Source organism: Bos indicus x Bos taurus, chromosome 3 (assembly GCF_003369695.1).
Source record: "Bos indicus x Bos taurus breed Angus x Brahman F1 hybrid chromosome 3, Bos_hybrid_MaternalHap_v2.0, whole genome shotgun sequence".
NCBI lineage: Eukaryota > Metazoa > Chordata > Mammalia > Artiodactyla > Bovidae > Bos > Bos indicus x Bos taurus.
Window position 1 is genome coordinate 41,635,837 of NC_040078.1, and position 25,646 is coordinate 41,661,482.

Genomic DNA, 25,646 nt, shown 5'->3' on the forward strand with positions numbered 1-25,646 from the left:
CCTTCTCCAGGGGATCTTCCCGACCCAGGGATCAAACCCATGATTCTTACATCTCCTGCACTGGCAGGTGAGTTCTTTACCACTAGTACCAGCTGGGAAGCCCACATCCTCACTTCAGGTCCTGTCTTTTCTCCCCTTACACACTACGTCCCAGTTTCACACGTGGTCTACACTCTAACCATAGGACCGTATTGAGGCTTGGTTTGTCCCTTTTCCTGAAACACTCTCTCCTCTGTTTATCTTTTCTTTATCAATAAATACACTTTCACTTGCCACAGGTGACAAAGTCTTATTCATTTTGCAGGTCTCAATTTAAATGTTATGCCTCACCAGAATCTTCACAGCCCTCCCCCCGTACCCTCTGCATTCCTGCTAGGTGCTCTCAAATCTTGATATCTCATCAATGATTGGACTTTCCATGTTTCATTATCATTTTGTGTGTAACTGGATGACTCTTTTGTTAGAGTTTTGTTCCACAAGAATAAGTACAGTGTCTATGATATTCACTCTAAGTACTGTATCTCTCAGTGCCTAAAAATCTTATTAAATTAGTAAAGTTTGCTGAATAAATTAATTCTATAAGCAGTCCTATAACAATTTCTAAACTTTCAACAGAGTAAATATTAGGTATTTCAAAAACTAACAGAATAATCTCTTTTACTTACAAAAAAAAATTATCTCCTTCAGCCACATATTTGTGTCAAGATGGCATAGGACTAAGCAAGGGAAAAGTCATTTAATACAACACTTAAAAACTCCTTTATATGGTTTGCTTTTATAATTCAAACTGTGGAGTTTACTGCAAATGGAAAATAGGTAAACATTACTGACATAAATTCTGCTGTTATATTTTATTCTTTTTTTAATCAAGAAATAATTTAGTTCTATGTACAGACTGATTTTATAGCTTGCTAAATGATGTCTGCACCAAACAAGAAAAAAATCCCAAATAAAGAATTGTTTGAGGGCTCTCAATATCTAAGTTACTTTAGTGGTTCAAAGAAGTATTAAAATGCATATTTCAGTTCAGTTCAGTTGCTCAGTTGTGTCCGATTCTTTGCAAACCCATGAATTGCAGCACGCCAGGCCTCCCTGTCCATCACCAACTCCCAGAGTTCACTCAGACTCATGTTCATTGAGTCGGTGATGCCATCCAGCCATCTCATCCTCTGTCATCCCTTTCTCCTCCTGCCCTCAATCCCTCCCAGCATCAGAGTCTTTTCCAATGAGTCAACTCTTCACATGAGGAAACTCCAAAGTATTGGAGTTTCAGCTTCAGCATCCAAAGAACACCCAGGACTGATCTCCTTCAGAACGGACTGGTTGGATTTCCTTGCAGTCCAAGGGACTCTCAAGAGTCTTCTCCAACACCACAGTTCAAAGGCATCAGTTCTTCAGCGCTCAGTTTTCTTCACAATCCAACTCTCACATCCATACATAACCATTGGAAAAACCGTAGCCTTGACTAGACGGACTTTTGTTGGCAAAGTAATGTCTCTGCTTTTGAATATGCTATCTAGGTTGGTCGTAACTTTCCTTCCAAGGAGTAAGTATCTTTTAATTTCATGGCTGCAGTCACCATCTGCAGTGATCTTGGAGCCCAAAAAAATAAAGTCTGACACTGTTTCCCCATCTATTTCCCATGAAGTGATGGGACCAGATGCCATGATCTTAGTTTTCTGAATGTTGAGCTTTAAGCCAACTTTTTCACTCTCCTCTTTCACTTTCATCAAGAGGCTTTTTAGTTTCTCTTCACTTTCTGCCATAAGGGTGGTGTTAGCCCATAAAACATCTGGGTAAAGATTTTCTGTAAATGACAGTACATAGGACTGGTCTATGTAGGGCTTCAGTTTGATGTGGAAGAGGTCCATTTGTTGTTAGTGAACCATTAAAGACCTTGTATATCAATTCGCTCTGTCATTCCTACCATTTTACAATAAACCCAAGCCACTGGTTTTGTATGCTAAGTCCAGGCACCTACTTAGCACAAATGGATTCTATTAAAACAAAGACAAGCAACAGAAACGCTCTACACCTAGTCATCACCTTGGAGTGTGCCAAGTTATGTTTTTGAAGGAATAACACAGAAAACTCTTGGGATTTGCTATTTAGAAGTGAACTTTACTTCTGACATATAGGGCTTCCCTTGTAGCTCACTCAGTAAAGAATCTGCCTGCAGTGCAGGAAACCCAGGTTCGATCCCTGGGTTGGGAAGATCCCCTGGAGAAGGAAATGGTAACCCACTCTAGTATCCTTGCCTGGAAAGTCTCATGGAAAGAGGAGTCTGGTGGGCTGCAGCCCATGGGGTCACAAAGAGTCTGGCATGACTGAGTGACTAACAATTACTTACTCACTTACTTTTGACATATACTCTTTCTAAGTTTGCTTAGCTGGAAAAAAATGTCTACTACAGTTAGGTAATTCTACACTTATCTCAGCTCTTTCACAATGCTGTTTGTTTTTTCCAATCCATATAACTTCTGACACAGAATCTCCCCCAATATTAAAAATTATATTTGGGACAAAAAGGGTTAATCTATGCAGACACAAATTCAACATATTTCTCCTTACTGAAACATGGATAATGTCTCTATGGTGTCCTTAGGCCTCAGGACTGCAATCAGCAATATATATCAAAGACTCATTTTATTAATTTTCCACCATGGACCACAGGTTTGAAAGAATGTGTCAAATAAATTGTATTAATTAGTTAACATGTTTTTGGTAACTACAACAAAAAGTTTATTGAACCAAAACTGTATCTAGGTAATGAAGAACAAGTAAAACAACCTGAAAACATGCTATTCTATTTTTATTTTACCTAATCAAAAATATACAACCTAGCAACAATATAGATATCAGTTCAGTTCAGTCACTCAGTCATGTCCAACTCTGCGACCCCATGGACTGCAGCACACCAGGCCTCCCTGTCCATCACCCACTCCCTAAGTTTACTCAAACTCATGTCCATTGAGTCAGTGATGCCATCCAGCCATCTCATCCTCTGTCACCCCCTTCTCCCCCTGCCTTCAATCTTTCCCAGCATGAAGGTCTTTTCAAATGAGTCAGCTTTTCACATTAGGTGGCCAAAATATTGGAGTTTGAGCTTCAGCATCAGTCCTTCCAATGAATATTCAGGACTGATTTCCTTTAGGATGGACTGGTTGGAGCACCTTGCAGTCCAAGGGACTCTCAAGAGTCTTCTCCAACACCACAGTTCAAAACCATCAATTCTTCGGAGCTCAGCCTTCTTCACAGTCCAACTCTCACATCCATACATGACTACTGGAAAAACCATAGCCTTGACTAGACAGACCTTTGTTGGCAAAGTAATGTCTCTGCTTTTGAATATGCTGTCCAGGTTGGTCATAACTTTTCTTCCAAGGAGTAAGCGTCTTTTAATTTCATGGCTGCAGTCACCATCTGTGGTCATTTTGGAGCCCAAAAAATAAAGTCTGCCACTGTTTCCACTGTTTCCCCATCTATTTCCCATGAAGTGATGAGACTGAATGTCATGATCTTTGTTTTCTGAATGTTGAACTTTAAGCCAACTTTTTGTCTTTCTTCTTTCACTTTCATCAAGAGGCTCTTTAGTTCTTTTTCACTTTCTGCCATAAGAGTGGTGCCATCTGTGTATCTGAGGTTATTAATATTTCCCCAGCAATCTTGATTCCAGCTTGTGCTTCATCCAGCCCAGCAAATATAGATATCAAATAGCAATAAGATTAGTATTTACTTTTTTATTTAATTAGATGAATGCTCTTTGATTAATTGATATGACCTTACAAAATACTGAAAATAGTTCTCACATCACAAATACTTCACTTTAGATTATCGGTAACCCTCAGATCCCTATTCACTTAACAAAGAGGCCAGTGCCACAACCAGTGATTCTAACTCATTTATTTGCCCCAAGAATGGTTTGGAACATTTGGGTGCTTTTCTCCATCACACCATGTTTATGCCAATTCATCAAAACCATTTACTGAGACTCTCTGAGCAAAGAGGTTTGCTATTGGCTTAATTACAATATAGAAAACATCTCCAGGTAGAGAGAGACAGCCCTGACACTGTGAGAGTCACACTGGTTCTTGAAAAAATAAGTGAATCTTCATATTTTTTCATTAGAAAAAGAATTACTCCAATTTCAATGGAAGTACTTGGTTAGGTACATATATTTACATCAAAAAATACATACATAAATAACTTTGTGTGACACCAAGTTATAATTTGAGTAACACTTTACTTAGTTTTTATAATCCCTGAAAATTTGTACAGATTGGACCAACTTATCTCTGTGAACACTTCTAGCTGCCTACCCAGCAGTACCTCATAAAGAAGTGCCTGAATATCAAAATATTAGAACATACAGACTCAGAAAATAGATGTTAAATAAAATTAGGACCATTCACAGTAAATGTAGAGGGAAAAAAAAACAAACATATCAGGAGTTCAATGTTCCAAAAAGGTCTAAAATCCAGCTACTATGCTGCTCAGATGTAGAGTGGGATATTGAATAATTATGATATCAGCAATATAGTAACAGGAGCAAGAAGGCTTATCCATCAGTGACATCTTTGTTCTTCACAAAAGCCTCAACATACAACAGGCAATTAGTAGAGTGTAAAAATGGACTGGGGAAAGAAAATAAAACTTCAACTATGAGGAATACATTTCCACTCACCTTTGCAGCTGATTTGTTTTTAGGGAAAATGTCAGTGTACATCACACGAATTTTAAGAAACTAAAAAACAAACTAGTGTCATTGCCTGCAAAGTTTAACTTAATAAGGTCATGAGAAGGAGTCATAAGACACTGAGATCACTAGGGCACCATTCAGCTTATTTCTTCTAGGGAATTAAAGTTTTAGAGAAAATAAAAATTAGAAGAAAAAAAAAGCTTCAACAGCAATGCACCCTAGTGGCCTGAATAAGGTAGAGTAATGCTGTTTCCTAAGTACTTAATTTTCTCCTGTGAGGGACTGAATAAGTCCCCTGTGCTTAATTAAATCATATCACATTCCAAGGCATGCAAACTATAATTATATGCCTGTGAGAATCTAACTGGAAAAGCACAGTTAATGCTCTTGTACAACCCCTGAGATCACCAATAGAAATCTAATGTAGATTATAATCAGGCTTTCTGACTTTCCAGCCCTTTACCCTCCTCTCCCACTTCCTTATGTTAGTTCTATTTTAGGGCAATGGTTTGGTGCCATCTAGTGAAATACAAGACACACCCTTCTATTACAGGAACAGTTCTAAGCCTTGATGTTTAACAGAAGTAACAGCATTAGAAACTTGAAATTGTAAGTAATTTCAACTGGGGTTACAATCTTTATCATGTTTATGCCAAATTAGTTGTAAAAGAAAAACCAAATTGTGACAATAATCTTATTTGTACATTCAATAAATATTTATTAACTCTCCAGTGTGCATTGGCACTTAACCAGGTATTTGGGGATACAAAGATGAGTAGCAGGCAGTGCCATTCTACTGCCAAGAAGCTTGCATTATTGTGGGGAATAAGCACATAGGCAGACAACTGCAGCAATGCTGAGAGCCTACTGCTTGACAGACACTGCCAGCTTTTTTATGTATGTTAGTCCTAACTGCTGCAGCAACTGTGGGTCGGGTATTATTACTAGCAATTTATGGAACAGATACTCAGCTTAAATTTGCCAAAAATACATGTTGGAGGCAGCAACTCTAATCCCAAATCCTTCTGAGTTCAAAGACTGAGATTTCTTTCTCACGCATGGTATCTTTTGTTGGGTACATAGTAACAGAGCCACAGTGGGCTTCCCTTGTGGCTCAGCTGGTAAAGAATCCGTCTGCATTTCAGGAGACCTGGGTTCAATCCCTGGGTTGGGAAGATCCCCTGGAGAATGGAAAGGCTACCCACTCCTGTATTCTGGCCTGGAGAATTCCATGGACTGTATAGCCTATGGGGTCCAAAGAGCTGGACATAAATGAGCAACTTTCACTTTCACTTTAGTGACAAAGAAATGCCCAGGATACCTCAGTACGTTTAACTCAGTAAACAGAACCCATATTTATTTACTGAGTTAAATGTACTGAGGTATCCTGGGCATTTCTTTGTTACTAAAGTGAAAGTTGCTCATTTGTGTCCAACTCTTTGAGACCCCATAGGCTATACAGTCCATGGAATTCTCCAGGCCAGAATACGTGTACACCCATGGCAGATGCATGTTGATGTATGGCAAAACCAATACAATATTGTAAAGTAAAAAAAAATAAATTAATAAATTAAAAAAAACAAAAACAACAAAAAAAGAACCCAATTGCTGTAGAAAGATGTCAGAGTCATTTTTGATTCTTCCCTGAACTTCACTCACACACAATTACCACATCTTTACCCCTTGCTCACGGATTTCTCAAAGCCACCTCTTTACATCCACACTTCCACCACCCTAATCAAGAACACCACTCATCACCTCTCAGATGGAATACTACAAAGACCTCCGAAGCACTCCCCTTACCTGAAGTCATTCCTGCTCCACCACAATAGATATTTATACTCTTTTTGAAATGCAAATCTAATTATAGCACACCATGTTTAAATGATTTTCCTTTAAAATTAAATCTAAATAGCTGTTCATGGTTTGTTTCAATGACATGGATTCTGCCTCACTCGGCCTTTTCTTTCCAATTCTCATCATGCACTCACTCTAATCCTTTCAATTTCTCAATCTTGCATGCTTCTTCCCCTCCTGGACTCTGAATTTCCTCTCCACCTTACTTATCCAAATTCAAAGCTTGCTTTTTAATTTTAGACCAGATACCAACTTTTCTATGGAGACTTCTCTGATTGTTCCTTAACATGGCTGAATTCCCTTAGCATAGTCTCCCACATGCTCCCACCCCTCTTCCCCATGGCACTTCAGATATTTTACACAAAATTCCCATTTGCTTTTCTTTAATCTTTACTATGTTATGGAGTTATCCCTGCACTGAGAAGTCAGGGATCATCTGTGTCTTGTTTCAGTTGAATCTATATAGAATATAATAAAATATCTGAAACATAATAGGTAAAAATTAGTGTCTATAGGGTCTCTGAGAGCAAATACTATTTTTAAAATAAAAAGCTTTATGTTGCTTTCAAGAAATAAATCAGTGTACATCAACTGTAAAATAACTATCTTTTGGGGAAAAAAGACAACAAAAACACAACCTTTTTTTTAGTCTTGGTTTTTGTTGCCATCTGTTCTTTTAAGAGCAATGCAGTATTTCATTCAGAATACCTTATATTTTGCTCTACTTACCACTTAAAGCAATAGACAGTAAAAATCTCAGTGAAAGGAAGAATTAACAGAAAAGTCAAACTGTGTGCCTGGGATTTAACTTGGAGATTTAATGGGAGATATTTATAAGAATACCTCCTCAAATTAAATTGAGAACTTCTCTGGTGGCTCAGACAGTAAAGTATCTGCCTACAACATGGGAGATCCTGGTTTGAGCCCTGGGTCAGGAAGATTCCCTGGAGAATAAAATGGCGATCCACTCCAGTACTCTTGCCTGGAAAATCCAATGGACGGTGGAGCCTGGTAGGCTATAGCCCATGGGGTGGAAAAGAGTCAGACACGACTGAGTGATTTGGAATCCTATTCTTCCTAAGTGAAGAATAGCACTTTTCACTGTGAAGAATAAGCACTTCCTAAGTCCTATTCTTCCTAAGTGAAAGAGAAGAGTGAAAAACTTGGCTCAAAACTCAACATTCAGAAAACTAAGATCATGGCATTCGGTCCCATCACTTCATGGCAAATAGACAGGGAAACAATGGAAACAGTGAGAGATTTTATTTTGAGGGGCAGGGCGGCACTCCAAAATCACTGCAGATAGTAACTGCAGCCATGAAATTAAAAGACGTTTCCTCCTTGGAAGAAAAGCTATGACCAACCTAGACAATATATTAAAAAGCAGAGACATTACTTTGCCAACAAAGGTCCGTCTAGTCAAAGCTACAGTTTTTCCAGTAGTCATGTATGGATGTGAGAGTTGGACTACAAAGAAAGCTGAGAACCAAAGAATTGATACTTTTGAACTGTGATGTTGGAGAAGACTTTTAAGAGTCCCTTGGACTGCAAGGAAATCCAACCAGTCTATCCTAAAGGAAATCAGTCCTGAATATTCATTGGAAGGACTGATGCTGAAGCTGAAACTCCAATATTGGGCTACCTAATGCAAAGAACTGACTCACTGGAAAAGACCCTAATGCTAGGAAATTTGAAGGCGGGAGGACAGAGGATGAGATGGTTGGATGGCATCACTGAATCAATGGACATGAGTTTGAGTAAACTCTGGGAATTGGTGATGGATAGGGAAGCCTGGCATGATGCAGTCCATGGGTTTGCAAAGAGTCGAACTTGAATGAGTGACTGAACTGAACTGATTCTTCCTAAAATTCAAAATTACAATATAGAATGCTACTTCTATAGTGTCCATGAACTTGATGATTCATTCTTCTGGAACCCTGAAATCCTAGTGATTTTATGACATTTTGGGAGTACTTTATATATTTTGTTCTACCATAAATTGTTTATTATTTATCTTCCTTTTCTATTTCCTACATTTTTCTAGATTACAACTAAATTATAAGCCTTTTAACAATATAAAACCTGTGTTTTTCAGAGGCAAGCGTGAATTGCCAAATTACTGGTTTTCAGGATACAATTCTGCTCCATTTAGTTTGGATATTAAATAGGTTTCTCCTTAAAGATGCATGCATAATATAAGCTTAAGCTCAGAAAAAGTTCACGCAGTTTTTAAAATAATTTAAGAGTAAAATTCTGTTAATTTTGGATAGTGGAGGAATTTAGACACATGTTATTCTTGATCCCATTTACCAGACACGCACTGAAAACTCATTCTAAGCCATGCAATACAGCATCTATATGTCCATTCTTATCCCCCAACTTTCCTTCAGCAGTGCGGTGGGTGAGATTAGACATGCAAATAAAAGGTTAAATAATATAAATATAAGCAGATTTTACTATCCAATATATGATGGAGACAAACCTAAGCAGCTTTAATAAACAGACTTCAAAGATCAAATCATATCTACTTCTTGCTACATGAGTTCTCCAACAGCCTTAAGTGAAAAGAAATAACATTCAGTCATAAACATATTTGCCACTCCATTTATTTATATGGTCATGGCCTTAGGATTCAAAGCCTGAGCTACTAGTCCAGGATATTACAAAGTACAATTATATATTAAAGAAATAAACAAAAAGACAGATGGTTTTTATGCTTCATTGATCCAAACAACTGATCTTCCTGTGGAATCCCAAATGATATCTTTTCCTGAACTACTTACTGATAAATATGGATTGCAACAGATCATAAAAAAACTTAATGTCTCAAAATCCTCAGAGTATTAAAATGGTTACTTTTTTCAACTACCCATTCAGTATATTTTCTGAACATACAAAACCATGCATATGTAGAAATGTTAATATTTTCATGTGTCTCACAGCAGACAGAAGAGCACAGCAGGAGAAAATCAATGAAGCAAGACTTCTAACTTCCTTCTATGCCAATCATTTTTGCAGGAACATTTATCTTTCAGGCATTTTGGGAAATTATCCTTTCTGTCTGGCTTCCTTTGTCCTCATAGGAAGTGAGAGAAAAGTCGGAAAAATAATGTTTACTTGAGCAAAAGCCAGTTCGAGGGAACCAAGAAACAGAAATGACTTTTATTTTTTATTTTACTGTGTAACTTCTGTGCTTGGTCAGAATGAGAATACCTGTGTTTACTTAATACTACCACAAATTATAACTAAAAAAGCGGCCAGTTTTTATAAATTCCTGAAATTTTAATTTATTAATTTCACTTGACAAGATGAACTTTAGCTTAGGAATCTAATAACCATTTCTAAGAGAAGCTTCTATCCATTCCATGTCCCCTTAGTTAAAGTAACAAAATGTTAAGCTTCAGAACTTGCATCTCAGAGATGAGAAAACTCCATCCTAGAAAATAAGTACATTATCCAATATAATATGATGATTTAATATTATGACTCAGAAACCAGATCTCCTATCACTCACCTCAGGATTCTAACCTGGATGAAATACATTGAACAAAGAACATTTCCTGAGAAACTGTGGAAGTAAGAACAGAAAGACAAACAACAACAAAACCATAAAAAGATAGTTCAGTGTTCAGTTCAGTCACTCAGTCGTGTCCAACTCTTTGCGACCCCATGAACCGCAGCAGCATGCCAGGCCTCCCTGTCCATCACCAACTCCCAGAGTCCACCCAAACCCATATCCATTGAGTCCATGATGCCATCCAGCCATCTCCTCCTCTGTCGTCCCATTCTTCTGCCCGCAATCTTTCCCAGCATCAGGGTCTTTTCAAATGAGTCAGCTTTTCGCATCAGATGGCCAAAGTATTAGAGTTTCAGCTTCAACATCAGTTCTTCCAATGAACACACAGGACTGATCTCCTTTAGGATGGACTGGCTGGATCTCCATACTATCCAAGGTACTCTAAAGAGTCTTCTCCAACACCACAGTTCAAAAGCATCAATTCTTCTGCACTCAGCTTTCTTTATAGTCCAACTCACACATCCATATATGACCACTAGAAAAACCGTAGCCTTGACTAGACGGACTTTTGTTGGCAAAGTAATGTCTCTGCTTTTTAATATGCTGTCTAGATTGGTCATAACTTTCCTTCCAAGGAGTAACTGTCTTTTAATTTCATGGCTGCAATCACCATCTATCATCTGCTTATGAAATTCATTTTTTCCATTTGTATTATAAGTTTTTCCCTCTTTACTAGATTATTTATAAAGGCAAACAAGTCTTTATTAAGCAACAAGAGTAACATCAGTACAAGATGTTACAGTAACTAAATTTTCCCATAACATCATATTTCTCCACCCTCTTTTCTCTGCTTCTTAGTTAAAATAATCTTTTATAGCTCCTGCTTTAGTTTACAGTCTTTTCAAAACCAACTCTAACTCAGCTTCTGATCTCAACATTGTCTTCATTTGATTCTTCTAATCATGAATGACTTCTTGCTGCCGAATTCCATGATCATTTCTTTGATTATTTCTGAACAATCTCTGTATTCCCCTGAGGTCAGTACTTCATCCTTCCTAAAACATGTTCTTCTTTAGGATTTCTTAACACTACACTATTTTCCCTATTCCATTCATAGCTTCTTATTGGGCTCCTTTACTGGGTGCTATAAATACTGTGATGTCCCAGAATTATGTTTATATGCTTTCCTCTTCTTTGTGTGTGCCCTCTCTTCAAGGCTCTGGCTTTCATTAATATCAGTGTGCTGAAGACTCTGAAAACTGTCTCAGAAGGGTGTCCACTATCTAGATTTGTATACTGTCATCTCTACCTCTCTACTAGTAAGGATAATAGTCATGAAACAACATAAAATAATTCATACAGAATTCTTGAGTTTTGTTTCCAAACCCATTCCTTCCTGAGCATTTAATCTGAGTAAATAACCCTATAATCTGACCATCTGAACAAGCCAATATTTCAATTATTTTTCTTTTTGTGTGTGTGTGTAATAAAGTTTTATTAAAGTATAAAGGAGATAGAGAAAGCTTCTGACATAGGCATCAGAAGGGGGTAGAAAGAGTACCCGCCTGCTAGTCTTCAGCTGGGTGTTATATAGTCACTAGCAGTCTGTTAATGAATGAAAGGAATGTCTTAAAATTCAGAATGGCACTAGGCCCCTCACCCATAAGATGCATTTTCGGGTAGTCTTGGTGCCAAATGGTTTATCCTGGGCCATAAAATGATTAACTTGAATCTTGAAGAAGGGCAGATCACCATACAAATAGTTTCATTTACATAGATTAGGGGAACAATATCCATAACTTTCAATTCCTAGCTAGGCTAGGCGCTTTCTTGACTACCAATTCAAGTTTGGGACCTAAGCCACAGTACACAGTAACAGTATAGATCACAAGTCCCTTGAAAGTCTATGATCTGATAGATTAGGTTAGTACTTCTAATTCCCAAGGAGTTATAAAATGGTCAAAGAGACCGAAAAGTTTGACCGAGAAAGGAGAGTTCGGTCCACACGCTTTGCCCATTTCTGGTCGGTTCCTGAAGGAGACATTGGGTGCCTCTTGGCATTGGCAGGTCAGTATAACGCCCTGACAGGTTTTTGCCATAAGCCGTATGAGATCACCTGGAACCGCAGAGCAGGGCCCCTTACTTGTTGTACGTAGGGCATGCCATTCATTTACACAAGCACACCGTAGAGTTAGTAAAGCACAGCAGAAAACGTGTTCGCTAAGAGAACAAAGGACTAAAGCTCCAAGCATCCTTACCTTGTCCTGAAGGATCCCGGACGAGCCCCCAAGATGAAAGGTTGTTGTTGAATCACACGAATACACCAGGATTCTTGGCCCCCGGAGGAGAAGAATTCAATCCGGGGCCAGAGACGAGGCTTGATCGCTCAGAGCTTTTATGTAATAAAGTTTTATTAAAGTATAAAGGAGATAGAGAAAGCTTCTGACATAGGCATCAGAAGGGGGTAGAAAGAGTACCCCCAATTATTTTTCAATTTGAGATTTTCTTTCTCTTTCTACTTCCCACTCTAATATCTAATCCAAAGCCTGGTCCCATTGACTTTATCCAAGAAAGAAAAAAATATTTAAAACCAAAATACATCTACTTTTCTCCATCTTCATTCAGTTCAGTTGCTCAGTCATGTCTGACTCCTTGTGACCCGATGGACTGCAGCATGCCAGGCCTCCCTGTCCATCACCAACATCCAGAGTTTATTCAGACTCATGTCCATTGAGTCAGTGATGCCATCCAACCATTTCATCCTCTGTTATCCCCTTCTCCTCCCGCCTGCAAGCTTTCCCAGCATTAGGGTCTTTTCCAATGAGTCAGTTCCTCGTATCAGGTGACCCAAATATTGGAGTTTCAGCTTCAGCATCAGTCCTTCCAATGAATATTCAGGACTGATTTCCTTTAGGATGGACTAATTGGATCTCCTTGCTGTCCAAGGGACTCTTGAGAATCTTCTCCAACACCACAGTTCAAAAGCATCAATTTTTCCATGCTCAGCTTTTTTTATACTCCAACTCTCACATCCATACATGACTACTGGAAAAACCAGAGCTTTGACTAGATGGACCTTTATTGGCAAAGTAATGTCTCTGCTTTTTAATAAACTGTCTAGGTTGGTCATAACTTTTCTTCCAAGGAGTAAGCATCTTTTAATTTCATGGCTGCAGTCACCATCTGCAGTCATTTTGGAGCCCAAAAATAAAGTCTGTCACTGTTTCCATTGTTTCTGCCATGAAATGATGGGACCAGATGCCATGATCTTAGTTTTCTGAGTGTTAAGTTTTAAGCCAACTTTTTCACTCTCCTCTTTCACTCTCATCAAGAGGCTCTTTAGTTCTTCACTTTCTGCCATAAGAGTGGTGCCATCTGCATATCTGAGGTTATTGATATTTCTCCCAACAGTCTTGGTTCCAGCTTGTGCTTCATCCAGTCTTCATTACCACTTTCATTATCTCTCATCTGCCCAATGTGATAACATTCAATGGGTCTCTTTGCCTATATCTCCCCTACAATTAATTTTCCACGTATAGCTAGAGTGATCTTTTTTAAATACAACTTACATTTTGTCACTTTCCCATTTTCTTAAAATCCTCCAATAGCTTTCCATTAACCTAGAATAAAATTCAAATACTTACAGTGATTTTGCAAAGCTTTATTCTATTCACCTCTACAACCTCACCGTCTACTTTTCCAAGTTTTCTCCGGATACACTGGCCTTCTTCATTTTAAATTCAGTTTTCCTTTTAACTTTCAAGCATATTCAAATTCAGTTCCTTTGCAAGAACAATAATAATAGCTAAGATTTATTGACCTATAAAAATGGCTAACATTTATTAGACAATTAACTGTGTATAAAACACTAATCAAAACACTTGGCATATATTTTTATATAATCCTCCCAATAAGTGTTTGAGTTAGGTATTATTACTGCTGTTACCCACCAGACACTGAGAGGTTACCAACTGTTCAAGACCCCCAGGGAGTGAGTGATAAAATCAGGATTCAAATCCAGGCAAATTTCTTAAACCATGCCTCCAGTTACTTTAGAATCCTGCCTTCCTCTAGCTGATTCACAGTCTAAACATATCTCTCTTCAAGGATCCATAGCTTCCTCCTTGTCAATTAGATCCCAAATTAAACACCACCTTCTTTGAAAGGTATTCCCTACTCACCCATCTAAAGCAGTTCCCCTGTCCCTCTTTATCAAATTACTTAAATATACACTAAATTTATTCTTATCTGATCTATTAGCTAGGTTGCTTATTTTTTCATTTATTTTCTCGCTCTTCCCATCAAAATGTAAGCTTCACCAGAACAGAGGTGTTATGTCTTTCTCATCACTGTCTTTCTCATCATTCTCAGTTCAGTTCAGTGGCTCATCCAGGTCCAACTCTTTGTGACCCCATGGACGGCAGCACGCCAGGCTTCCCTGTCTATCACCAATTCCCAGAGCTTACTCAAACTCATGTCCATCGTGAAGGTAATGCCATCCAACCATCTCATCCTCTGTCATCCCCTTGTCCTCCGGCCTTCAATCTTTCCCAGCATCAGGGTGTTTTCCAGGGAGTCAGTTCTTTGTATCAGGTGGCCAAAGTATTGGAGTTTCAGCGCCAGCATCAGTTCTTGCAATAAATATTTAGGACTGATTTCCTTTTTGATGGACTGGTTGGATCCCCTTGCAGTCTAAGGGACTTTCAAGAGTCTTCCCCAACACCACAGTTCAAAAGCAGCAATTGTTCCATGCTCATCTTTTTTTATAGTCCAACTCTCATGTCCATACATAACTACTGGAAAAACCATAGCCTTGACTAGACTAACCTTTGTTGGCAAAGTCATGTCTCTGCTTTTTAATATGCTGTTTAGGTTGGTCTGAAAAGCAGAGACATTACTTTGCCAACAAAGGTCCGTCTAGTCAAAGCTATGGTTTTTCCAGTGGTCATGTATGGACGTGAGATTTGGACTGTGAAGAAAGCTGAGTGCCGAAGAACTGATGCTTTTGAACTGTGGTGCTGGAGAAGACTTTTGAGAGTCCCTTGGACTGCAAGGAGATCCAACCAGTCCATTCTGAAGATCAGCCCTGGGATTTCTTTGGAAGGAATAATGCTAAAGCTGAAACTCCAGTACTTTGGCCACCTTATGTGAAGAGTTGACTCATTGGAAAAGACTCTGATGCTGGGAGGGATTGGGGGCAGGAGAAGAAGGGGATGACAGAGGATGAGATGACTGGATGGCATCACTGACTTGATGAACGTGAGTCTGAGTGAACTCCACAAGATGGTGACGGACAGGGAGGCCTGGCATGCTGCAATTCATGGGGTCGCAAAGAGTCAGACGCGACTGAGATACTGAACTGAACTGAATTTTTCTTCCAAGGAATAAGTGTCTTTTAATTCCATGGATGCTGTCACCATCTGCAGTGATTTTTGAGCCCCCCAAAATAAAGTCTGTCACTGTTTCCCCATCTATTTGCCATGGAGTGATGGGACCAGATGCCATGATCTTAGTTTTATGAATGTTGAGTTTTAAGCCAACTTTTTCACTCTCTTCTTTCACTTTCAAGAGGCTCTTTAGTTCTTCTTCACTTTCTGCAATAAGTATGGGGTCATCTGCATATCTGAGGTTATTGATCTTTCTCCCGGCAAGGCAGTCTTGATTCCAGCTTGTGATTCATCCAGCCCAGCATTTCACATGATGTACTCTGCATATAAGTCAAATAAGCAGGGTGACAATATACAGCCTTGACGTATGCTTTTCCCAATTTGGAACCAGTCTGTTGTTTCATGTCTAGTTCTAACTGTTGCTTCTTGACTTTCATACAGATTTCTCAGGAGGCAGTAAGGAGCTCTGGTATTCCCATCTCTTGAAGAATTTTCCATAGCTTTTTGTGATCCACATAGTCAAAGGCTTTGGCATCTGGAACTCTCTTGCTTTTTCAACGATCCAACGGATGTTGGCAATTTGATCTCTGGTTCCTCTGCTTTTTCTAAATCCAGCTTGAAATTCTGGAAGTTCATGGTTTACATACTGCTGAAGTCTGGCTTGGAGAATTTTGAGCATTACTTTGCTAGCCTGTGAGAGGAGTGCAATTGTGTGGTTGTTTGAGCATTCTTTATCATTGCCTTTCTTTGGGACTGGGATGAAAATACATTTTCCAGTCCTGTGGCCACTGCTGAATTTTCCAGATTTGCTGGCATACGAGTGCAGCACTTTCACAGCATCATCTTTTAGGATTTGGAATAGCTCAACTGGAATTCCATCACCTCCACTAGCTTTGTTCAACAAAACAAAAGTGAATTCTTCACTTCAAGTGTACTTTTTACATTAATATTACAACAACTGGTTTACTGAAAGGCTGTCACTTTGGGATTAAAACTTATGGTGGGCTGAGATCAAATTCCGAATGGTACTGGAAAGACAAAGACAATGGTACCAGAAAGATATACAGAGAAAACTCAAAGTACACAAAACACAAAGTTCTTAAGGATTTATAGGATCTTCCCTGGCCAGATTAGATACAAAACATTTTTATTTGAAACCAGAGGTAACACAGATTCACAGGCATATTTTGAAAATGCTTTTCATCTAACTTATAAACCTATTCACTGAAATCTCCCAGAGTTAAATGTTTGTAAATTTATATTGATTTACTAGATAATAGACATAAGTTACTTTCACACAGATAAGACCACTACCCTTATCAAGTGTTGTTAGACATAATAACTCCATGTTGTTAGACAAATATAACTCCATTGAACTTATCCTTTCAAGACTCTCACCTTCATTTTTTACAGAAAACAAAACATGGGAGATTAGTTGAATTTGCTTGTTTCTATGTTTGACCATTCATGGGTATGTTCTGAAGAAGAGTACAGTTAAATGTGGCTTAAAATGAGATAAATTTCTAGTATCTAAGAAGGCTGTGTTAATGAAAGAAGTGTTATTATATAGTTCAGTACCCAGGGCTGAATTTCTATAAATTTTATTTATCATCAACAGATATTTAGGGCACTCAATGCTACATATTTTTTTTTTCTCCAAATAGTTTTGGTCTGAAGTAAACTCTACTTAACTTTCCTTGCCAGTGGAATTCAAAAAAGGAAAAGAAGAGGAACAGAAAGGATAGCATGTAAACAATCATATTTTGAGAAGCTAGAACCTATGAACCTATTTTGTCTTCCTGTTCACCTTATGCCCTCAGTATCTAGCACAGTCCTGGTACATAGTAAATTCTCAGTAAATGGTTGCTTAAAAATACTTATTTCACATTTAAATCATAACTATTTATCTCACCCTCTATCATACGTCAGAGGAAAATCCTACTGCTGCAAGAGGAAAGCAAAGTCATTTTTAGTTGAGGTTTAGAAGCTTTTAACCTCTAGTGTAATTTCTTTCTTAATTCCTGGTCTAAACAATATAAGACTTAGCAGTATCTCTTTGCCATATAGATACAATGCTGGGGTAGAGCCAAACGCTTCAGAAGCCAAGATACCCCAAACCACCAAAGTGTTATGTTTCTAGAAATGTTGATTCATAAGATTCATGGTGAGAATCTTAGTCCCAAAAAGCATTAAGCCCAGAAAACAACTTAACATCTAAAGTATGTATATGACTGAAGGAAATACGAGCTTTGCATCTTCTTGCTTTGTCCAAGCTATAGTTCAGTCTTCAGGCACTGGAGGCCCCCTACGGCAACCAGGTCAATTTTGCTGAGAAGACAGGTTAAAAACCCCAGTTTGGGGTTTAACTTTATGGTCTGTCCATCTAAAATGTTATATTAAACTTTGTAACTACAAAATCTCTATTCACTTTCAGTATCAAAACAGTCTGACATCATCATAATTTATTATTGATTGTGTTACCATTTGGTCATTTCCTCTGGGTATAAAGTTTTGTGGGGGTGAACATTATCCTACTTTATGTTTCATATGTGGTACATTATATTGATCTATCTCCAGAACTAATTTAAAATGGCATCTGAGATTCTTTGTATCTACTTTTTTAATGATCATGTAATGTTATTTACCTTTGAAAGATATTTTTTAAGACCTTTTAATCTAATTATTCCTTCTATAGAGAAAGATATTCAATAGCCACATATTATTCCAAGGTCATAATCAGTTACTATTCTGAAACAAAAAACAATTCTACTGGAATCACATGATCAGTACCTTTTAGTACAGCTCCTGCAAATGTAGTAACCAATGTTATCACTTACTAGCTTATCTTAACACCTATATGAAGTGACTGATGAATGTTAAAATTCATAATATGGATTCTACCTTTTTAAGATAAAAAAACTGAAGAGAGAGAGATTGCATTATTAATTGTACAACAGAGCAAGAAGTTTAGAGAACACAATTTCACTCTAGTGCTTACAGTACTGAAATCAAATTAAAATGCAGAGGATTCACAGCTTCCAATTCTGGAGACTATTTGCATCTTCAATTTCCAACTACCTCCTAGACCTGCAAGGAAGCATGGCAAATAAAAATCTGGGAATGATTTTTCAATAGGCAGTATATAAATGTGACTTTTGCTTTTTTAATGTCCACTTTTAAGTTTTTGCAACTATATTAACTTTTTAAATTATAATTCAATATTGTACGTGTATGGCTAGAATGAAAAGCAACAGTCACCTCCCCTGCACCCACTGGCACTAACAAGTTAGAGGAAGAATTTCAAAATGGCAACCACCAGCATTGGCCTCAGCAAGGTGGCCTGAGATTGCAAAATTGCTCCCACGGGTGTCTCAGTCCACAGGTAGTATTCCAGTTGCTTTACCCATCTCCAGAAGATGCTTAAAGATCAGGAAGTGGATCCTCTTCACCTATGGTCCATGAACTTTTTAATCTGGTGCTTTGTTTTTCTCTTGTCAAGAGGCCCACCTCTGCCTCTTCTACCCACCTCAATGCTGTCCCCTTTGTTGTGGAGGCTCTGTTCATTCAGCTTTCAGATCCCTTTCCAAGGGAATAATACTCCATTGGAACTATTCCATATGTAGTTGAAGACTTGCTGTATCCATGGAAGAAGGTGAGTTCAGGATCTTCCTGCACTGACATTTTGAGTGCTCTTAGATGCTGAGTCCCTTACTTTTCTTCAAAGCAGAGCAGCTCCATCCTCAGCTCTTATCTGCTTTGCATAGACATGATTGCATCTCATTTAATCCTACACCTTTAATTAATTACCATTCTCCATCACTTTCTGCCTTCTAGAAATCTGTTAAAAATTTCTTCTCCTCTCAAGGCTTTGGTACCATTCTCTTTGCTTTGACCCCCACCCCCACATTTTACTTCTTTACCATCATTTTGATGAGATCTTGCAAAATAAAGGCAATAAAAGCACTATCATCCATGTCAGTTACTTTTCATATTTCACCTACATTTGATATTTATATTTTGTTCAATGAAATAATTTATTGTTCACACCTAAGGAGGAAGCCACATATTTTACTTGTGGTGTTTTCTTAGTAAAAGGGATGTCTTTCTATCTCAACGTATGTATACTTTAAATTTTCATGCACTTTTGTCATCTGTGCATTTACAAATATTTATGTAAGCCACCATTAAAGAGTATATAGCTTTCACTTATTGAGTGCATTCAGAGAATACATTCAACTTATACTCTTTCAGGATACATTTGGGGCTTACCACATGGTGCCATGGTAAAGAATCTGCCTGCAATGCAGGAGACCTGGGTTCATTCCCTTGGTCAGGAAGATCCCCTGGAGTAGAAGATGACAACCCACTCCAGTATTCTTGACAGGAAAATGTCATGGACAGAGGAGCCTGGCCGGCTATGGCCCATGGGGTTGCAAAGAGTTAGACACGAATAAGCACAACACAACCCAGGATATATTTACCTTTTTCTAGTTCAAACTGATACATTTTACTCACATACTGTTCATGAGTTTATACCAACTTGAGCTAATAGGTTTAACCAACGATCTTGCTATTCAATATAGATAATGCCACTTGACTTCTGATTGGCTCAGTTTATCCAGTCTTGAGAAATTATAAAGTAACTCATTTGTATAAAATGTACAAAGATGCTATCACATCTAGTTTTCTAAAAAAAAAAGAGAGAAGAAATATCTTCAGCTTCAGTTCAGTTCAGTTCAGTCACTCAGTCATGTCCGACTCTTTGTGACCCCATGAATCGCAGCACGCCAGGCCTCCCTGTCCATCGCCAACTCCCGGAGTTCACTCAGACTCACGTCCATCAAGTCAGTGATGCCATCCAGCCATCTCATCCTCTGTCGTCCCCTTCTCTTCCTGCCCCCAATCCCTCCGAGCATCAGAGTTTTTTGCAGTGAGTCAACTCTTCACATGAGGTGGCCAAAGTACTGGAGTTTCAGCTTTAACACCATTCCTTCCAAAGATATCCCAGGGCAGATCTCCTTTAGAATGGACTGGTTGGACCTCCTTGCAGTCCAAGGGACTCTCAAGAATCTTCTCCAACACCACAGTTCAAAAGCATCAATTCTTCGGCACTCAGCTTTCTTCACCGTCCAACTCTCACATCCATACATGACCACAGGAAAAACCATAGCCTTGACTAGATGGACCTTTGTTGGCAAAGTAATGTCTCTGCTTTTCAATATGCAATCTAGGTTGGTCATAACTTTCCTTCCAAGGAGTAAGCGTCTTTTCATTTCATGGCTGCAGGCACCATCTGTAGTGATTTTGGAGCCCAGAAAAATAAAGTCTGCCACTGTTTCCACTGTTTCCCCATCTATTTCCCACGAAGTGATGGGACCAGATGCCATGATCTTCGTTTTTTGAATGTTGAGCTTTAACCCAACTTTTTCACTCTCTTCTTTCACTTTCATCAAGAGGCTTTTTAGTTCCTCTTCGCTTTCTGCCATAAGGGTGGTGTCATCTGCATATCTGAGGTTATTGATATTTCTCCTGGCAATCTTGATTCCAGCTTGTGCTTCTTCCAGCCCAGCGTTTCTCACGATGTACTCTGCATACAAGTTAAATAAGCAGGGTGACAATATACAGCCTTGACGTACTCCTTTTCCTATTTGGAACCAGTCTGTTGTTCCATGTCCAGTTCTAACTGTTGCTTCCTGACCTGCATACAAGTTTCTCAAGAGGCAGGTCAGGTGGTCTGGTATTCCCATCTCTTTCAGAATTTTCCACAGTTTATTACGATCCACACAGTCAAAGGCTTTGGCGTAGTCAATAAAGCAGAAATAGATGTTTTTCTGGAATTCTCTTGCTTTTTCGATGATCCAGCAGATGTTGGCAATTTGGTCTGTGGTTCCTCTGCCTTTTCTAAAACCAGCTTGAACATCTGGAAGTTCACAGTTCACGTACTGCTGAAGCCTGGCTTGGAGAATTTTGAGCATTACTTTACTAGCATGTGAGATGAGTGCAATTGTGTGGTAGTTTGAGCATTCTTTAGCATTGCCTTTCTTTGGGATTAGAATGAAAACTGACCTTTTCCAGTCCTGTGGCCACTGCTGAGTTTTCCAAATTTGCTGGCATACTGAGTGCAGCACTTTCACAGCATCATCTTTCAGGATTTGAAATAGCTCCACTAGAATTCCATCACCTCCACTAGCTTTGTCTGTAGTGGTGCTTTCTAAGGCCCACTTGACTTCACATTCCAGGATGTCTGGCTCTAGGTTAGTGATCACACCATCGTGATTATCTGGGTCATGAAGATCTTTTGTGTACAGTTCTTCTGTGTATTTCTGCCACCTCTTCTTAATATCTTCTGCTTCTGTTAGGTCCATACCATTTCTGTCCTTTATCGAGCCCATCTTTGCATGAAATATTCCCTTGGTATCTCTAATTTTCTTGAAGAGATCTCTAGTCTTTCCCATTCTGTTGTTTTCCTCTATTTCTTTGCATTGATCGCTGAAGAAGGCTTTCTTATCTCTTCTTGCTATTCTTTAGAACTCTGCATTCAGATGCTTATATCTTTCCTTTTCTCCTTTGCTTTTCACTTCTCTTCTTTTCACAGCTATTTGTAAGGCCTCCCCAGAGAGCCATTTAGCTTTTTTGCATTTCTTATGGTCTTGATCCCTGTCTCTTATACAATGTCATGAACCTCCGTCCATAGTTCATCAGGCACTCTGTCTATCAGATCTAGGCCCTTAAATCTATTTCTCACTTCCACTGTATAATCATAAGGGATTTGATTTAGGTCATACCTGAATGGTCTAGTGGTTTTCCCTACTTTCTTCAATTTCAGTCTGAATTTGGCAATAAGGAGTTCATGATCTGAGCCACAGTCAACTCCTGGTCTTGTTTTTGTTGACTGTATAGAGCTTCTCCATCTTTGGCTGCAAAGAATATAATCAATCTGATTTTGGTGTTGACCATCTGGTGATGTCTATGTGTAGAGTCTTCTCTTGTGTTGTTGGAAGAGGGTGTTTGCTATGACCAGTGCATTTTCTTGGCAAAACTCTATCAGTCTTTGCCCTGCTTCATTCCGTATTCCAAGGCCAAATTTGCCTGTTACTCCAGGTGTTTCTTGACTTCCTACTTTTGCATTCCAGTCCCCTATAATGAAAAGGACATCTTTTTGGGGTGTTAGTTCTAAAAGGTCTTTAGGTCTTCATAGAACTGTTCAACTTCAGCTTCTTCAGTGTTACTGGTTGGGACATAGACTTGGATTACTGTGATATTGAATGGTTTGCCTTGGAAATGAACAGAGATCATTCTGTCATTTTTGAGATTGTATCCAAGTACTGCATTTCAGACTTTTGTTGACTATGATGGCTACTCCATTTCTTCTAAGGGATTCCTGCCCGCAGTAGTAGATATAATGGTCATCTGAGTTAAATTCACCCATTCCAGTCCATTTTGGTTTGCTGATTCCTAGAATGTCGACGTTCACTCTTGCCATTTCCTGTTTGACTACTTCCAACTTGCCTTGATTCATGGGCCTGACATTCCAGGTTCCTATGCAATATTGCTCTTTACAGCATCTGACCTTGCTTCTATCACCAGTCACATCCACAACTGGGTATTGTTTTTGCTTTGGCTCCATCCCTTCATTCTTTCTGGAGTTATTTCTCCACTGATCTCCAGTAGCATATTGGACACCTACTGACCTGGGGAATTCCTCTTTCAATAGCCTATCATTTTGCCTTTTCATACTGTTCATGGGGTTCTCAAGGCAAGAATACTGAAGTGGTTTGCCATTGCCTTCTCCAGTGGACCACATTCTGTCAGACCTCTCCACCATATCCCACCCGTCTTGGGTTGCCCCACAGGCATGGCTTAGTTTCATTGAGTTAGACAAGGCTGTGGTCCTAGTGTGATTAGATTGACTAGTTTTCTGTGAGTATGGTTTCAGTGTGTCTACCTTGATGCCCTCTTGCAACACCTACTGTCTTACTTGGGTTTCTCTTACCTTGGTCGTGGGGTATCTCTTCACGGCTGCTCCAGCAAAGCGCAGCCGCTGCTCCTTACCTTGGATGAGAGGTATCTCCTCACCGCCCGCCTCCTGACCTTGAACGTGGAATAGCTCCTCTGGGCCCTCCTGCGCCTGCGCAGCCACTGCTCCTTGGGTGTGGGGTTGCTCGCCTGGGCCGCGGTCCCTGGCCTCGGGCGGTGGGTAGCTCCTCTTGGCTGCTCCTGCGCTTAGACTTTATAAAAAGCTGGAGATTACTTACTGTGTAGTTATCAATAAAGTAATAGAACAAAATATAATGTTAGCATTTATCATCTTTCTAGCTGCATGCTTAGTATTCTGCCAGTTATAAATTATTCTTATGATTAACATACATAGAGAAAAATTAGCCAGGATAAGCCCAAAGCTACAATTAGTTTTGCCCTTTATTTGTTTTGGGGATCTGTTCTTTTCTTTCCAAACACACAGGAACCAACAGCTACTAAGGAGAATTTTATCAATTCTAAGGACAGGCAGAGGTGGATAAGCAGCATGGGCCATTTAGAACAATTTTTTAAGTGGAAAAAAAAGAACAGAAAGGAAAAAGTGGTATAAATGAATAGGAAATATTTTTTGTTTAGACCAAAGTCAACATTGATAGACACTCAGAATGTGTATGATAAATTACTTTTAAATTTTGCTGTTAAAAAAAAAATTCACAAAATGCCTGGGTTCCTTTTTCATTTAGACTTTGGCACTTATGATGTCTAAGCTCTTCCTAAGATTTTATTCATAACTAGAGTGATAAAAACTATAATTTTTCAGCAGTCATTATTTTGTATCATTTATTATATCAATTTATACTTGTCAATCAATTTATACTTGTATCTTTCATGGCATGGGACTACAGGGTCTGAGGGCTTGAGTTTTGAGGGATTTTTTTTTTTTTCCCCTTCTACTAAAGCTTAGGGCTGCTCTACCAGACCTAAAGGCATTTTACCCTTTAAAACTTTACCTCATTCAGGCAGACTGTGATTACAGTGTTATTATTATATTCTATAAAAATAACTTTCACAGGAGCTGCTCATTTACCAGTAGAAACTGAAAATCAGCTTATAGAATTCTTTCTGGCTTATAAAAGTAGTCCAAAGTCTCAAAGCATGAAGAGAGAGGGTGAGGTGAGGGGAAGCTGAGCTGAAGATCAGGTAAACAGGTCCATGGATAGTTTAACTTTTCTGACTACTTAGAAACAGCAGCTGGATTGGTAAAGTGACTTTCTTCATTTATTTCTGTCCAGATTATAGAAATAATTTCTCATTTTAAAACTCCACACTTTGGATTTACAGCACTGAAAAAGCCACTACTTATGATTCAAATTATAGTTAAATCTTAGCACCCAACATGAATGATCATTTATTTAGAATAAATGATATTAATTCTCTTTGTTTTGTTTTAGGATTCGTTTCTTTGCTGTTGGTGTAAATATGTGTGTCGGAATCACTGGCCATTTTCACCCAACATGTTTATATTACTCTATTTTCAGCCTGTGGCAAACTGATGAAAATCACAGGCCCAATTACAGTCAAGACATCTGGAACCCGATTTGGTGCTTGGATGACAGATCCGCTAGCATCTGAGAAAAATAACAGAGTATGTTGCTTCCTCAAATACCTTTGCTTAGAATTATGTTTTATTAAATTTTACGTCTACTAGATTATTCACTTGTTTTCAAGGACATCAATTTCTACTTGGAAAGTACTATACTTACTGTTTGCAAATATTTTCAGTTTGATAATATTAACATATCTACAGATATATGTTAAACTTACTTTAGTAAAATGTTCTATCCTATAATTTATCAGTATAGTGAGCCTAATTTTTACTGGTTTTAAACCTGTTTTATGCTTTTAAAGAGCTAATTATAAGTGGACAAAATTCTCCCTATACTCCTATAATTTGCTCCTTAGTGTAAAAAAAAAAAAAAAAACACTAAATAAGTAAAAATCTCAAGAGTTAACCAATTCACTAAACAAGCCACATATTCCTAGAATCTAGGGGTAATTTTAAAGAAAACATTGCTGAAACTTTACGGGTATTTGGCAATATCCATATTAAGAAAATCAATATATTAGAAACATACCGTGGTTCTATTAATGTTCTATTACTGAACTCAGTATACATTAGGATTCTCAAGAGTCATATCCAAACAAGTTA

The 25,646-nt window shown here is 38.5% G+C and overlaps 1 protein-coding gene across 3 annotated transcripts in view; it reads left to right on the forward strand.

Annotated features, from left to right (window-relative positions):
• Nucleotides 1-25,646, forward strand: part of OLFM3 (olfactomedin 3) — a 224,304-nt gene that overhangs the window by 194,999 nt on the left and 3,659 nt on the right. For all 3 annotated transcript variants that reach the window (XM_027536369.1, XM_027536367.1, XM_027536370.1), the window contains one exon: nt 24,976-25,082. In XM_027536369.1, the coding sequence (XP_027392170.1) occupies nt 24,976-25,082 (107 nt within the window). The remainder of the gene's footprint in view (nt 1-24,975; nt 25,083-25,646) is intronic.